The sequence below is a fragment of the Lipotes vexillifer genome, unplaced genomic scaffold (assembly GCF_000442215.2).
Source record: "Lipotes vexillifer unplaced genomic scaffold, Lipotes_vexillifer_v1.1 scaffold239, whole genome shotgun sequence".
Taxonomy (NCBI): domain Eukaryota; kingdom Metazoa; phylum Chordata; class Mammalia; order Artiodactyla; family Lipotidae; genus Lipotes; species Lipotes vexillifer.
In genome coordinates this window covers 3,089,595-3,103,487 of record NW_006769620.1, presented here as the reverse complement: position 1 = coordinate 3,103,487, position 13,893 = coordinate 3,089,595, and the positions used below count along the sequence as shown (strand labels likewise).

General features: G+C 48.5%; 1 protein-coding gene across 1 annotated transcript in view; it reads right to left on the bottom strand.

Moving 5' to 3' along the window:
* PRICKLE2 (prickle planar cell polarity protein 2) overlaps positions 1-13,893 on the bottom strand; it is a 343,057-nt gene that overhangs the window by 31,001 nt on the left and 298,163 nt on the right. The window contains 1 exon segment of the mRNA XM_007445671.1: positions 13,629-13,893. This exon segment is cut by the window's right edge and continues 15 nt beyond it. Within this exon segment, the coding sequence (XP_007445733.1) occupies positions 13,629-13,893 (265 nt within the window).

Below are 13,893 nucleotides of genomic sequence, written 5' to 3'. Positions count from 1 at the left end.
CGCCCCCCCCCCCCCCCCCCCCCCGCCCCACTGTCTTCCTAGCTCGTGGCCCAGAACTGGGCCTGTTTCTCATCCACAGATTCCAAGAACAAATTAACTCCTCTAAGCTGTGGCAAATGGGAATTGTCTGAGAAGTTCATTGACACTGGAGGGAGGGGGATCAGCAGAGGAGAGGCTGTGGTCTGGGAGGTGACATCCTGGCTTCCTTACATGGGGAGGCGGGCTCCCTCAGTGCTAATAGGTGTTACGTTAGCGCTAATAGGTGTCATGTGGGCATAATTAGGCCACAGATTCTGGTAGCCTCTTTCAGCTCAGACAAGGTGGGAAATTGAGACTCAGGGAGAAAGGGGCTCATCTTTCCAGTTGCAAACATTCCTGAAAATCCAAGCCATAAAGCTCCCCAGCTGTGGGCGTCAGCATGGTCTGGGTCTGTGACGTCTACAGAACTGCCAGACCTCAGGCTCCTCTATTGACCCTGGCCCTCTCCTTGCATCTCTATGATAATGATGTCTGGGTTCCATTCAATTCCCCTTCTCCCTGGCAAAGGAGCAACGGGCTGAGACAGAATTAACAGGAAAGGGACAGGAGGTCAGCGCGCTGGGGCACCTAATAAAAAGAGTAATAATAACTCTCAAATATTGAGTTTGCCAAGTGCTGGGCATGCGGTTAAGTGCTTTCTGCATATTACCTCCTGTCCTATGACAGCCCCGTGTGGCAGACATTTGAGGGACTGAGAGATTTGAGCCACTTGTCCGAGGTCGCGCAGCTAGAGCGGTGATGGGATTTCAACCAGGTTGGTTTGACCCTTAAACCCTAAGACTCACTGGGCGCTGTAGCTGGGGTCAGACCAAGAAGCAGAAAGGGTTCTTTCAGCTGCAGAGAGGGCTTCTGAAATGCCAGGCCAGGCAGACCCACCCCTTCATGGGATATCGTGACCTCCTCAGATGCGGTTCTCAGTGGCTTTCATGGGGGCTGATGCTTTCTAATCGAATTCCCTGTGTCTAGACCAGGCTTTCTCAACTCTGGCACTACTGGCTTATGAGGCAGGATAATTCTCTGCCGGGAGGTAAGGTGCTGTTCCAGGCACTGGAGGATGTTTAGCAGTACCTTCCCGGACCTCTACCCGTTAGAAGCCAGGAGCACCCTGCACCCCAAAAATGTCTCCAAACAGTGCCAAATGTCCCCTGGGTGGCAAAATCCCCACCCTCCCCACCTCCACCTGCCCCTACTGAGAGTCACTCATCTAGACCATCACGCTCACCCTGGGGCAGTGTCTGTACATGAAATGTGCATCTCAGGCAAAGGGAACTTCCCCCTGATCTTTTTACCCAGGACCCAGTATCGAAAGAAATAAAAAGGATGAGTTGTTCTAGGCTGTTCTCTCCTCCTCTCACTTCCCTTTCAGCTCTGAGCTCAATCTGCCCCCAAGGAAAAGACACATGTAAAGCCTGAAACGGACTTTTCTGCCCTTTTAAATCAGCGACTCCGTTTTGAAAGGCAGCCACTGGCAGTCTGCTCCAGCCGGGATGAGAAACCCTGGCGAGGTCCAGACTGCTTGCTGCTGGGCAGTTACAGAATCCTTGCTATGGATGCTCTCACAATGTCAGAATCGAAAGTACGTCCCCACAGGTGTCCTTGGACTGAACACTCTCAGGGACGCAGATGTGACTGGGCAGGACGGCTGATCCCAAGAAACAAGCATCCCTCAGACCTGGCACAGCTGAGAGTCAAAGATCTGCTCCAAGGAAAGGTCCAGAGAATGGAAATGCACAGAAGGACAGTTTCTACTCCTCTGTGCAAGGAGCAAAATGAGCTCGTTTTTGCCTCCACTCCTTGTACATGGGGGAAAAAAACAGAAAAAGGAGGAGATGGGGGCTGGGTGGTCTGCAAACTGGGCGCCAAAACTGGGCGCCTGGGTAGCTGAGAGTTGAGAAACATGATTTTCCAGAACAGAGGGGGGGCGGGGAAAAAAAAAAAGGAAGAAATATGCCGTAAATCTTTAGCTAAGTGGATGGGTAATTCAGCATGACGTTTTTAAGCTGTTAAAAGTTTTTGTACCAAAGAAAACACTAGGTTTTTTCTTAGTAATTTTGTGTTGGGACTCAGAGACTTTATCTTCTAGGCGGTGCCCCGCCTGCTTGCTCAGCCTGATTTGTGACAGCTGCCTCACAGAAACGTGTCACACGTCTGGTTTTGATTTGGGAAGGGCAGGCTGGAGGAGCCGCCTGGCAGAACAGAGCTCAGAAGAAGCACATACATGCACGCAGACAGCTACCTGGGTGCTCTCAAGATGATGCAGGTAAAAAACGGGAGGGCTGGTGAAAGTTATTCTTATGAAACTTTGGTTTCAGGGCCTTTGATTTTCACATTGATTTAGAACTGAAACTGGCCCTATTTGAAGAGTGTTTTATTGCCCACTTTTTCTGCTGTATCCTGTGAAAATACCAAAACCACCTGGCAAGTATTACCTTCTTTCCTATTTAATCCATACTATGTAATTAAGGAATATCCCACCCATATGTTTCAGATCATGTGCTCTTAACTCATTAGAATGCTACTTACTGGACCAAGAGCAATTGGTTATCAGGGACATCTACAGAGCTTTTCAGAACAAGCACGATCTACTTTTTCTTTTGTCTACACAGGAGGCTGGACTCAGGGCTAAGAGGAGATGCAAAAGGGCACTGTAGGACAGATGAACGTTCCAGCCATAGACGAGATGGTAAGTATGGCTGATCACTCAGGTGATGAGGTGAGGAGTCTGGTTATCTCTAGCTCAGTGGTCCTTCCTCAAACTTAGTGGGCCTGAGAGTCCTCCGGGAGCACGTGTTACAAAACCCTGAGTCCAGGGTTGAGCCCTCAGAGATTCTGTTTGCGAGTCTGGGGTGGGGCCCAAGAATTTGCATTACTGGCAAGCATCCCAAAGGAATATAACGTAGGTGGTCCCTGGATGACTCTAATTGATGGAGTGGATGGTTGACTGTTTACATGGAGAAGCATTCTCCTAAAAGCTGGCTCCCTATGGCTCATACTAGGAAGTGGGGTTTCAATCACATTAATTTTTCAGTGCTCTGGGACACACTTCATGTATGGGTTGAAGAGGGTTAAGACAGGTGATGGTCGGCGCAGTACTGCTGACAGACCTCATGCTGCTACCAGAACACTCTGCGGAGGAGATGCTAAAAGGCTTCCCCAAGTGGCCAAGCTGAGAAGGTCAAGGATCTGGTGAGCCACTGAGCCAGAATATTTAGGTTTATGTTGATAAGAAAAGGGAAGGCCAAAAGAGTACGTTTTGTTGATGGAACTCAAAGGAAATCAAGATTTGAATAAAAATCAGTTTGGAAACTGCCTAAGTGTCCAATTCCAGAGACGTAGTAACAGTCATTCAGCTGAATATTAATGCAGTCATCAAAAATGATGGTTACAAAAGCTCTGAACGTAAGCTGATAATAGAATGCAAATGAAGAAATTCAGGACACAAAAGATTCAGTATGCCTACAACTCAGAAAAAAATGATACACCAGTATACAGGGAAAATTCACCAAAATACTAGCGCTAGTCAAGTGGTAGGCGTTGGGATATTTTTTCCCTATTTCTATCATTTTTCTCAATTTTTCCCTTTTACATTTTCCTAACTGTCAATATTTAAAAAAATAAATCCTAAAGATCTGCATTTCAAAGCCATTTTTCAAGTGGACAGGAGCTAGCTCATTGCCCATGTGAGATTCCCCAATTCAAAGGTTCCAAGAGTAATGTATGCTCATTCTTTAAAAATCCACTCTGTAAAATCTTGTACCAGTCTGAAAAGCCCATCACCCCCTGGCCGCCACCCTAGACTCATTTTTCCAGGGTTGCATTTTCAGTAGTAAAATCAGCCATCTTTTTTCTCCTGTCAGCAACCACGGTTCCTTACTCTCAGCATAGCTGACTGCTCAGGCCCAAGGAGGCTATAAATAAGCCTCCTGAATGGTTATTAAAAACCAGGACACTGGGGACTTCCCTGGTGGCGCAGTGGTTAAGAATCCACCTGCCAATGCAGGGGACACGGGTGTGAGCCCTGGTCCGGGAAGATCCCACATGCCACGGAGCAACTAAGCCCGTGTGCCACAACTACCGAGCCCGTGTGCCACAACTACTGAAGCCCACGTGCCCAGAGCCCGTGATCCACAACAAGAGAAGCCACCACAATGAGAAGCCCGCACACCACAATGAAGAATAGCTCCCGCTCGCCGCAACTAGAGAAAGCCCACGGGCAGCAATGAAGACCCAACGCAGCCATAAATAAATAAACAAATAAATGTATTAAAAAACAACAACCAGGACGCTGGAAAAGTTCCTCTGGACCCAGAAAATGTCAGCAAGACCATGACAGGGAGCAGGGGTGTGCCAGCCACCGTGGGCTGGGTTCTGTCCCGTCTCTCCACTGCTCTCCATCTGTCACCCCTGGCTCTGACAATGTCCTCTGTTTCCCCACACACCGAAACACTGACTCTGGAAGAAATAGGGAACAAAAAGACTCTCCTATGACATTCACTCTGCTGGTTTTCATCTGGTCCCTGGTCTGTGAGCCTGGTTCAGAGCTAAGAAATGCCAACAAGAGGGCATGGCTTCCTCGAGAAGCACAGAGGCAGTCACCCCATGAGACCAGTCAGAAAGCATTCCTGAATCACTTCCTCAACACGGAGCGAGAGGGTACCATCCAAGCTGTCCCTCAAACCATCTGAAACCTCCCCATTAAAATCACCACAGGGACATGCCCCAAAGAGCAGAGCTGTGTCTCCAGAAAAACATGGCTGACATACGTAATGGACATTTGATTAAATGGTGGGGCTTTTGGACAAAGGAACCAGATCAAGGGGTGGCGGTGGGGTGTGGTCAGCCCCAGATGGGTGGGATGCTTGTGGTCCAGAAGGAGACACCTGTGGCTTTTACCTTCTTGCAGCACAATCCCTCTTCCTTTGAAAAGGCTACTTCGATTTCCCGTGGAGAAGCTCCCCATCTCCATTCCCAATCCCTACAGCTCTGATGACCTTGGCCCCATTGCCTAGTTCCTGGGATAGACCTGTGACTCGGGCTTGGCCAAAGAGCATTGATTCCACCCCCCCCCACCCCCCCCACCCCCACCGAGGGTGGCCCAAGTTAGGCAAATGCGACTCAGTTCTGGGACTTTCACTGACACTATTAAAACAGATCAGTTCCCATTCCCCTTGACCTGATGTTAACGGACATTAGCCTAGAGCTGCTGACAGCTCTCCTTGCTGCCCCTGGGAAGAGCTGCCTGAGAATAAAGCCAGTGTGGAGGAAACAAGAACTGAGAGACGAAAGAGGCTGAGTCCTGATGACATCATTTGTGCACATGGATCCAGCTGTACCTGGAACAAAAAGCTGGGAACTTTGTAGTTACTTGATTAAAAACAAAACCTTGTTCTTTACACCCTTTCGAGTTGGCATTCTGACGCTTGCAAACAAAAGAGTTCTCTAATTCCAGTGAACAAAGACAATCCCTATGCATTTCCCAAGCAGATCCTGGGCTGGCTCTGGGGTCAACTGACAGAATTCAAGGTGAGTTCTAGCTTTTCAAATCTGTAATTCCAGACTGGGCTGCACATCTTCCCCAGTGGAGGAAATGATCAGGAAGATCTGGGCCATGTGATTTATGAGCACGTCTGAGGGGAAGTCCTCAAGTAATGGGCGCCAGCTGGTTAGGAGGTTTTACCCAACAATTTTAATAGAGAAATCGGGTTAGAGGATGGATATCTAAGTTATGCAGAAGAACGGGAGAAACGTTCCTGCCTCGAATTAAATATAAAAATGTTTTGCATTACAAGGATTTAAAAACATTGCAGACATTCTTGGCAAAGTGGGCTGTTCCAGTTGTTACTTCAGATCCTCACACTGATGTTTGCTCCTCCTTTTCCTGTTTGCCAGAAATGCTGAAAAATTACCCCATTACCCCCCAGCAATCAGTACGCCCCGGTATTATGCAACCAAGCTTCCCTTGTCAAGGTATGTAGGTGATGCATGTTAAAGTCGTGGACACATACGCTGTATAAAACCGGTAAGCAAAAAGCGTGTGTAGTACAGCACAGGGAAATACAGCCATTATTTTGTATAATAACTTTAAATGGAGCATCATTTATAAAAATACCGAATCACTACGTTGTACACCTGAACTAATGTAATATTGTAATACTGTAAAACTAATGTAATGTAAATGTAATGTAATATTGTAAATATGTAATATACTTCAATTAAAAAAAATAATAAGGGCGTGGACATGCCACAACAGTGCAACACTGATCAACGACCGCAGGAAGCCTCTCTGCTCCTACTGTGTGTCTGCATATCCAGGCCAGTGACACGTGTACTTTCTGCTAATGCTGGCCTGGGTCAAAAATCACAGAGCAGGCAAACTTTGATCCATTTTTATGTTTTCAAATCAGTCCTCTTCTGTCTCCTGAGACCGTTCCCCCAGGGCACTCAAAGCTCTGCCAATTTCCTCTCCTAGGTCACCATCACTTGCATCCTCTTATTTCAGTCTTTGCTCTGTCTACACCTTGCGGGCTGCCACCTTCACCTCCTCTCCTGGCTGCACGGTCCTGGATGGCCACCTAATGGGTCTCACTGTATCAGCACTTGCCCTCTTCCAATCAATTCCCCACACAGCAGCCGGAGCCGTCTTTTCAAAACGCAGATCTGATCATGTCACTTCCCCTCCCTGTTGGCCTGAAACTTCAAGGGCTTTCCACTGTCCTTAGTGGAAAGGCCCCAAACGCTTAAAATATCTGAAATGGTTCTGCACCATCCCCCTGTGCCTGCTTTCCCAGCCTTACTACTCTCTGGGCTTCACCCAGCCACAGGGCCTCCTTCCAGATCTTTATACTTGCCATACACTCCTACCACAGGACCGCTGCACATGCTGACATGCCACCCGGAATGCTCCTTCCCCTTTACCCCTTAAGCATCACTTTTTCCGGATGCCCTCTCTGACCTCCCTAACTTAGCTATAGCCCTCGTTGCATACCCTTGTAGCCCCACATTTACCAGTGATGCAAATTTACATGGTACAATTAGATGGTTACGATGTATTAAACTCCATTAGACTGTAATGTGCAGGAGGGGAAGGCCCACGTCCACTTAAGCTCGGCACTGCATCCCCGGCACCTTGAACAGGCCATGGCACCTACTAAGAATAATCTCTAATAGTAACTCAGAGGGTGTCAGGCATTGTCCTAAATTCTCTGTAGGAATTAACTCATTTAATTCCCACAACAACTCTGCAAGGCACTGCTGGCATTCCATTTTAAAGATGAGGGCAGTGAGGGAGTTCCCTGGTGGTCTAGTGTTTAGGTTTTGGCACTTTTACTGCTGTGGCCTGGGGTTCGATCGCTGGTTGGGGAACTGTGATCCCGCAAGCTGCACAGCGCAGCCCCCCAAAAAAAGATGACAGTGAGGCACAGAATAGACAAGCCAGTTCTACCTAGCGTAACATAGGAATTAAACCACAAAGTCCAATTTCCAACTGGCCAACTGGTCTACAGCCCATGCTCTCCTTCATTCTGCTGTAACGCACAGACGTAGGCACTCAAGTCACATTTGCTGGCTGAATGAATGAATGAATGAATGAACGAACAGAAACCACCTTTCCCCAGCCACATCTGCAGTTCCTTCCTATAGGTCCCAGTTCTCTCTGACCCAACCACTCCTTACAGAATCTGGTTGATCCTCAAGAAATAGCCCTATTCGCAGCCTCTTCGCTGTCAACAGGGCCCTTTTTTGGGGGACCAGCTGACAGTCTCCAGCTGTCCCCTGGTGTGGCCTCTGCCTGAGGCAACCAGTCTCAATTCCAGCTCTATTCACCTGCCCCAGTGAGACTTGAACCCAGACCCCAACCTGCTCTACAGCCGCGGTCTCCGCCCCATCAGTGCCTCCTGCCCAGATGCCAACCTCCAGATGGTCTGCACTAGTCTCCTTCGTCTTTCCTGCGTCTGACCCAGGCACATCACCTTGGACAGCCACCTTTGCCTCTGCTGTTCAGCTCTCATTTGAGAGCTTCCCTCTAGGCCTGCCCGAGCCTCACAGACATATCAGCAAACCGGCTGCAACAGGGAAAGGAATCCTTGTCCCTTCCGCGAAGAGTCATTGTGCCAATCTCCTGACTATGAAGACGACCCTTCCTGTGAGGATGCAGATCAGAGAGGTTAAGGGCAAGCACTCTGCAGACTATCACACCCGGGTTCAGGTCCTGGCCATCAGTGGTGACTGTAGGGAGGTCATGACATCCATGAACTTTAGTGTACTCAACTGTAAAATGGGTATAATCATCAGCCTTATCTCACAGAACTGTCATGAAGATTGGAAGAGCTGTTATATATGAAGTCTTTACCAGGTGACATCATAGTCAGTTGGTCTATTACGGTCATCACCACTGATCATCCACAACATCATTATCCACTTCTGCCATGACACAGTGGTCAAGAGCACAGGCTCTGGGGCTAGGACGCCCAAATTTCAATTCTGCTCCTCCAGTTCCAAGCTGTGTGGCCTTGGGCTACTTAGCCTCTCTGTGTCTCACTTAAGTAACCTGTAAATGGAAATAACTGTATCTACCTCGCAGGGATGCTGTGAGTTAGTTCCTGCCAAGTGCTTAGAACTGTACCTAGTACACGATAAACACACCTGGCAATGTTAGCTGTTGCTGATTTTGTTATTCCTATTTCTAATACTATGATCACCCGGGTTGCAAGTGGCTTTAGAGGCATGTTCAGGCCATGGCAGGGTTAAAGAGCTTCTGCAAGACTCCACATGATGGGGACGCAAATGGTGACCGTGTCCGCCTGATGCACTCTGTGTGAGCAGAATGGATGGACTGTGTTTGCCAAGGAGGAGGGAGGGACAGTACACTCCGACTTCTAAACCAAACCGGAGGTGTCAAAGGCCAGATCTGAGACTGGCCAGCCACTGGGGCTACCTGTTTTTCTAAGATCTGTTCTAAGGAAAAATGCTGCCCACAAAAAGATCATGCTTCGTGCCAGATTAAACACTGCAGACTTAGTTAATAACAAGTTACTGGCCATAAAACAGGAAAAAAAAATCCATTATTCTGAAATCTAGCTTTCGCTGCAGAATCAAGGTGTTTTGACTAAGACTTCGGTGACACGTACCTTCACTCATAGACTGGGATTCTAGGGTTTGAAGATAACACAGATAGTTCAGAACACTGCCTTCTCAAAAGACTACTGAATTTTCTAGCAAAACTGGAGTGCAACAGTGAGGGTCAGCAGCAAAAGGACCGATTACCAAGCCTCGTCGACACCACGTCCTTGGTGATGTGTGTCTGGCATAGGATGTGAAAGGCTATTTAGGATGTGCTCCAGTGAGGAACAATGAACCAGTGCTATGAATATTAGCTACCATCTCCCTTCCACACTGATGGGTCTGACAGAGCCATGGAAAAACAGGGGCACAAAATGGCTTTCTGTAGTCCCATTTCTCATGCTCTTCTCAGGCTGGTTAGGAAAAAGAGGACCCACGGGAGCAGTTTCAAACCTAAAAATGCGAACCTGCACAGCTGCTGGATGCCGGGAGATACCGGAATCCAAAACATCCCTAGAGGCCAAAACCATGCACCAGTATGTTTGGGATGAGAGGGAAATAATAATAATAAAAAAAAGTAGCAGGTAACCATCAGAGAGAGTCATATGTGTCAAAGACTATATGCGCGAATTTAAGTGTATTATCATTTCCTTCTACAAAAACCCTACAAAGGAAGCACTATTATTCACCAGATTCCATAGATGAGGACACCAAACGTTATGGAATTTAAGCAACTTGTTCAAGGCCACACAGCTCCTACATGACGGAGGCTGGATGTGAACCTCGGGAGTGTAACTCCAGAATTGGTACTCCCAACCGTTAGAATCTGAAAAACCAGAGCTCATGAGAGAACTTCCAAAGAGACTAATAATGGGGTTGAAATTGTGCCCGGCCTAACAGCTCACTTCCTTCATCTGTGCTGTCCATAGGGGTAGAGCCTCTAGCTTAGCTACACATGGTTACTGAAAGTGAAACTGATTAAAATGAAAAGAAGTTTAAAATTCAGTTCATGGCTAGGGACCACTTGAAATGTGGCTCGTGCAGCTGAGGGCCTAAAATTTTCATTTTATTTCATCTTCAATTAACTCGAATTTCAATAGTCACATGTGGCTTGTGGCTACCGTATCAGACAGCGCTGAACTGAGCAACTTTTCTCAGCTCTGTATCAGACATGGTTCAGGGCCGCTTTCCAAAAATCTCAGTGACAGAGGGGCATCTGTTGCCTTGCCCAAGGATTTGTAGAAAATCTCAAGGATAAACAACCCGGCCTCTTCCTTACGATTGGAGACTGTGTGTTCGTCACAGGTACCCGTGTGGCCTTTCCAACATTCTCCAAGCCCGAGACCTCCTCCTAGGTTACGGCGGGAGGACAATAAAGTCAGAACAGACAAACCCAGGAACAACTGCTCTCAGACAGTGGTCGCATCAGCACCAGCAGGGAGCTGGTAAAAAGGCAGGTTCCTGAATTCACGGAAAAGACTCTGACGAGTACAGGTTTCTGGTAACTGACTGTACTGCTGAACTGAATGAATAAGCATTTTCAGAACTCCAATGGAAAACTGATGCGTTCATCCAAGTGCTAACAAAAGATCAAGATGGAAAAAAAAGTTAATTGCATGGGACTGAGTGAACTGATGAGGATGATTATAATTTTGGTGACTTTCTGTTTGAATTAAAAAAAAAAAAAAAAAAAATGCATGGACCCCACCTCTGTTGGGTCTGATACACCGGGCCTGGGGAGGAGGCCCTGGAGTCCATGTTTCAATCAAGCAGCCAATGATTCTCATGCAGGTGGTCTAGCTTTGAGAAACTCTGCTTCAGAATCTGAACTACACATTTATCTCCTGGCCTCTTCTGTTTGAAATAAAAAAAAAAAAAAAAAAAATGCATGGACCCCACCTCTGTTGGGTCTGATACACCGGGCCTGGGGAGGAGGCCCTGGAGTCCATGTTTCAATCAAGCAGCCAATGATTCTCATGCAGGTGGTCTAGCTTTGAGAAACTCTGCTTCAGAATCTGAACTACACATTTATCTCCTGGCCTCTTAAATAATTATAGCATACAAATCTTCTGAGAATAGCACAAACTGGGCTGGAAGCCAGGTGGTCGTCACTCTGCACTAATTGCTCACTTCTACGACAGTAGGCAAAGTGCTTACTCACCAACGCCTCATTTTTGTCATCTGAAACATGGGGGTAAGGATATCTGCTATCTGTCCTCCAGGACAAAAGAGAGCACAGCTGTGAAAGCACCGGAGGGGGATGAAAATTAAAAACGCACCGCACAGATATCCTACAACTCAGAGACACGTTTTGCTTGTCCAGCAGAGAGTTCCAATAGGTTTCACATTTTTAAAAAATCCACACTTTTAACTTCTTTGGAAAAACTGGAAGATTTGACAGCATGGGGCTCAGATTAGGTTGGTACCCTGGTGTGATTAAGAGCACTGCTCTGGGGTCACATGCAGCAGTTCAAATCCCTGTTTAAAAGCTGGGTGACTGGGCTTCCCTGGTGGCGCAGTGGTTGAGAGTCTGCCTGCCGATGCAGGGGACACGGGTTCGTGCCCCGGTCCGGGAATATCCCACATGCCGCGGAGCGGCTGGGCCCATGAGCCATAGCCGCTGAGTCTGCGCATCCGGAGACCGTGCTCTGCAACGGCAGAGGCCACAACAGTGAGAGGCCCGTGTACCGCAAAAAAAAAAAAAAGCTGGGTGACTTAGGGCAAGTCCTTCAACCTCTGTGTGCCTCAGTTTCTTCAACTCTGAAGTGAGAATTTTAAGAGTACCTTTCAAAGGGTTGCGATGATTTAATTAAGTGAGTGAATATTTATCAAGTGCTTGGAACAATGTTTGGCACATGGCAAGAGCTCTATCACTCTTAGTTGAATAAATAAACATCCCTGCAAGTGGCAACAACCAGCTGGAGCTGAGCGGTGGCCGTCCCTCCATCCAGGGCTGATGTGCATCAGGTTGTCACCATCTCCACCCAGACAGACACGTTAGACTCTGGGAATCTCTACTGTAAGGGATAAAAGTGCATCTCCCTCCTCGGTGTCCTGCCAACAAGGGGCAGAGACACTTAGTGCATCTTAGAGCAGCATTTCCCAAGCTATCTGTAGTGAAGGACCAGTTTTTTAAATTTTCAGTCCATTGTGGCGGCCTGATATGTGACCCACCTGAGCAGGACTCCTACCCAGCACTTGCCACAGACAACTCGCCCGTGGGTCTACAACACCCTGAGAGGTCTGCACCTGGACCCATAAGATGAGCCCAGTGGATGTGCACTTGGATGTCCCAGCAATGTCAGACTGCTCTAAGAGCTTCTGAACACTGTCAGTTTCAGTACTTATCTCGGGGTGCACTGCGAACAGCCCCAATCCTCGGGTTACACTTTGAGTAGTGCCATCTTAGAGGACACTGACATCGTCTTCACATGTACGGAAAACAGCTGGAAAATTTGGTTGGCCAGAACAGTCAACGGAGTGTCTGTCTGTCTGTCTCTCCCAACACTTCTGTCCTTCTCAGCCTGCCTGCCTTCTCCTTGTCCATCCCCATTTCTTTCATCTTTATCTACACATTAAAACCAGCTCCTGGGCTTCCCTGGTGGCGCAGTGGTTGAGAATCTGCCTGCTGATGCAGGGGACACAGGTTCGAGCCCTGGTCTGGGAGGATCCCACATGCCACGGAGCAACTGGGCCCGTGAGCCACAACTACTGAGCCTGCGCGTCTGGAGCCTGGGCTCCGCAACAAGAGGCCGCGATGGTGAGAGGCCCGTGCAGCGTGATGAAGAGTGGGCCCCGCTTGCCGCAACTAGAGAAAGTCCTCGCACAGAAACGAAGACCCAACACAGCAAAAATAAATAAATTAATTAATAAACTCCTACCCCCAACATCATCTTTAAAAAAAAAAAAAAAAAATCCGGCTCCCTATTGAGATACTGGGGTTCAGGACAGCCACGGAAGCTCTCATGGATGCTTTGATGTCCCAGGCGGCACCCCGTTTCATGAGTACCCCCCTCCAGCTCACTGCCACCCCTTCTCCTGAATGTTGCCTTTGGCCGACGGGAGCTGACTTGCCCCCCGGGCCCACATCCACATCCTTATCCCCAGGTCACCCTCCAGGAGCCCTGGGCCAATGACTGACACGGTGATGCAAAACGTCAGCCCCCTTGTCCCAAGAAGGAACCAACCGTGTGGTACAACCCTTCCTCCAGAGCCCCCTGTGGGCTCAGGCTGAAGCTAGACTCCAGCCCAGACATCATTCTTCACTTGGCTCCTCCCCCCACCCTAGCCTGTTTCTCTCACTCCCCTTCCTTGGGAACACGTCCTCAACACATCACAGGCACCCTAATCCCTGCCTCAGGCTCTGCTTAAAGGGAATCCAGTCAAAGACAGAAGCCATCGACACTTGGGTTCACCTTCTTCAACGACCCGGCGGACGAGAGCACATGGCGGGCACAACGCGCAAGTCTTGAGGACTGGCATCAGGCCACCCCGAGAGTCCGCTCGCTGTGCTCCAGGTAAACAGAACTCACCTGTTGTGTTAGACAGGGCCAGCGATTCCATGGAGCCCCGCGGGGTCTGCTCTGTGGGCGTCATGTCCTCGGTATATTTCAGTGAACTGATCGGATGACGGGTCTGACACTGCTGAGTGGACATGCCCCCTTCCTCTTCCATCTCCTCCTCATATTTGGGGACTTGGATGCTGCCTCGGTTTTCGCTGAAGCTCTGGCTGGACATATCACTGTAGCTCTCCTGGGACCTCAGCCTTCCCGGGTAATAGTCTTCTCGGCATTTCTT